The sequence below is a fragment of the Crocuta crocuta genome, unplaced genomic scaffold (genome assembly GCF_008692635.1).
Source record: "Crocuta crocuta isolate KB4526 unplaced genomic scaffold, BGI_CrCroc_1.0 scaffold693, whole genome shotgun sequence".
NCBI lineage: Eukaryota > Metazoa > Chordata > Mammalia > Carnivora > Hyaenidae > Crocuta > Crocuta crocuta.
Window position 1 is genome coordinate 517,608 of NW_027527545.1, and position 2,757 is coordinate 520,364.

General features: G+C 61.8%; 1 protein-coding gene and 1 long non-coding RNA gene across 2 annotated transcripts in view; one reads left to right on the forward strand and one right to left on the reverse strand.

Annotated features, from left to right (window-relative positions):
• ADGRL1 (adhesion G protein-coupled receptor L1) overlaps positions 1-2,757 on the forward strand; it is a 43,396-nt gene that overhangs the window by 20,920 nt on the left and 19,719 nt on the right. The window contains 1 exon segment of the mRNA XM_077765446.1: positions 1,353-1,462. Coding sequence (XP_077621572.1) covers positions 1,353-1,462 — 110 coding nt within the window.
• The window catches only part of LOC144232633 (uncharacterized), a 35,768-nt gene continuing 33,088 nt past the window's right edge, over positions 78-2,757 (reverse strand). Inside the window, exon 4 of the long non-coding RNA XR_013335475.1 lies at positions 78-436. This is a non-coding gene — a long non-coding RNA (uncharacterized LOC144232633). The remainder of the gene's footprint in view (positions 437-2,757) is intronic.

Sequence of the window (2,757 nt, forward strand, 5' to 3'; positions counted from 1 at the left end):
GAAGGGCAACCCCATCCAGTCACTGCCCCACCACCACTGGCCCCCCCGCCACCATCCCCTCTCTCAGCCCCTGGCGATTTGCCTGCTCTGGACAATTCACAGGAATAGAACCGTGAAAAACGGCCTCTGGTGTCTGACTTCTCTTGCTCAGTTTGACGTTTCCAGGGTCCGTCCACACTGTAGCACATGAAGCAGTCTTTCTGTTTCTGTGGCCCAGTCATATCCCACCGTGTGGATGGGCTGCTTCCGCTTGTACCCTCATCCGTCAGCGGACATTCGGCTGTTCGCACATCTTGGCTCTTGCGTCGGTGGTGCTGCCGGGAACATCCGCGTACGACTAGTTGAGCACCTGCTCCTGGGTCTTGGGGGCGCGTAGCTGGGGATGCAGTCGCTGGGTCCTGGGTAACTCTCTCCTGATCCTTCTGAGGCCAATGCTCTGTGTTTAAAAAATTTTTTTTAATGTTGATTTATTTTTGAGAGACAGAGCACACACTGGGGATGGGTAGAAAGAGAGGAAAACAGTCTGAACAGGCTCTGGGCTTGTCAGCACAGAGCCCCATGTGGGGCTCGAACTCACGAACTATGAGATCATGACCTGAAGTCAGATGCTCAACGGACTGAGCCCCCCAGGCGCCCCGGTGCTCTGTGTTTTAAACAAGGGGATGCGGTGGGTGGGGTCGAGCAGATCCTCATCAGTTAATGCGGAGCCCTGGGCGGCTGCAGGGACAGAGACCTTGGCTGGAGACACAGCAGAGGAGAAGCATCAGCGTGTGGTTAGGTAGTCCGTCTACGTGCTGGCCAGGCTCCTGGGCATTGGTGGGGACCCTTGGGGCACTGAGAATGGCTTCCGCGTGAGGTGAGGGGCCTGCCTGTGTCCCACTGCGGAAGGTCACGGCAGCGCTGCCCAAAGGGTGAGATGCGTACACGTCTGAGGCGTGGCCTCAGGTGGACACGGGCCCTGCGGGCATCTCGTTAGCAGCAAGTCTGCAGAGACCCCACCTTGTACTCGTACGTGTGGCCTCACGTCGTACGGTCAGTTCAGGAAAGACACCCAGGACGGGATGGCAGGAGTGACACCCCGATGGGGTGCAGGTGGTGAAGGGCAGCGGGGGAGGCGGTTCACGGGGCGCAGCTCTGGCCCAGCCCGGAGGCTGAGAGCAGAAGAACCCTGTGTGGTGGGGAAGAGTGCGGGCAGGAAGCAGGATGTGATACCCGCACGAGGCCGCTGGCCCCGGTCGCCACAGTTCCTTCTCGGTTTGGGGGTGCTCGATGCTCTCCTGGCCCTAGATGCACCCCCCCTCCCCCCCGGGTTCCAGGCCTGTGTTTTCCCAGCTCCCTGTCTCTTCCCTCAGGTGTAACAACCGTACCCAGTGCGTGGTGGTTGCCGGCTCGGACGCCTTTCCCGACCCCTGCCCCGGAACTTACAAGTACCTGGAGGTGCAGTACGACTGTGTCCCCTACAGTGAGTCATCTTGTTCCTCGCGCGGACACGGGCCCTTCCCCCTCCCAGAAGCAAGCGAGGAGGAGACACCTTGACTTACGCACTCACACACACACAGACGCACGTACACACACGGCCAAGTCAGGACCAGCCACGTGGGGGACAGCCAGGCCTGCTCCCTCCCTCGCACGTTTTGTTCCCCTGGCCCCACTGTCCGCTTGCAGTGCCTGCCCCACCCCCAGCCCCTCCAGCTTCATCCCCACCGCCAGGGGCCTTCGCCAACTCGTGTGGCTCCACCCGCTAGCCCAGCTCCTTCACGTTACCCTTGCTCATTTGCACGCTTCGAGGCCAGGACCCTGGTCGGTGCACTCACCCATCTGCTTTTCCCTGGGCCCCTGCTGCCCTCCGGCCTCTCTGCCTCCTTCCTCCTCTCACGTGCCTTCCCTTCCCGACCGCTCCTTACATGCCCGCTCTTCCCCCTCACGCCCTGCGCTTCCTCTCTCAACTCCCTCTCTTCCTTGCGCCCTCACCTCTCACATGCCCCTAGTCCTGCCCCTTCCCAGCCCCGGAAGCCAGACTCCAGACCCCCAGAGAGGCGGACCACCACCTGAGGCCTGGCGGCAGACCTGGTTTGAAGGACTAGGGGCATCTTCCTCAGATACCTATCTCTTGGTTAGTTTGCCCATTACCGCGGTAGCACTTCCGGTCTGCAAGGGAAGTGCTGCCATGTTGGAATAGGGAGGCCCCCAGGAAGCCTGAGGAGGGTGATCTGGGGAGCCAGGGGCCTGGCTTTCTTGCATCCGGCCGAAGGGAGCAAACAAAGACAGGGTCTCTCCTCCTCAGCACTCGGCTCTTAACATGGCCCTTCTTTCCTGCCCTCGCTCTCCCTTCCCTTCTCCCCATCATCCATTCCCCTCCTCTCCCTGCCAGCTTCATGTAGCCAACCTGGAGGTAGGGCCTCCGGGCAGATGGGGGAGGAGGCAGGGCCACCAGAGTGAGAGTGGGGGGCAGGGGCAGGGGAGCAGGAGGCCCTGTGACTGTCCCTCCTCTGCCCTCCCACCCCAGCCGTCCCCCCTCAATCTTTGATTTCTCCTCGCAGGTGATGACGTACGCGCTGGGGGAAACCGGATCGCCTCTGTGCTTCCATAACCTTCTTTTACTCCTCACCCTTTCCTTTCAGCAATGGAGGCCTCCAGCCGCCACCTGAGGGGGACGCCTGTCTGATCTTGGAAGCCTCCCCACAGCACTGGGGACACTGCCCACCCCCCCCACCCCACCCCCCCCCGGGGCTGGGGCGGGGGGGAAGGGAAGGGGGA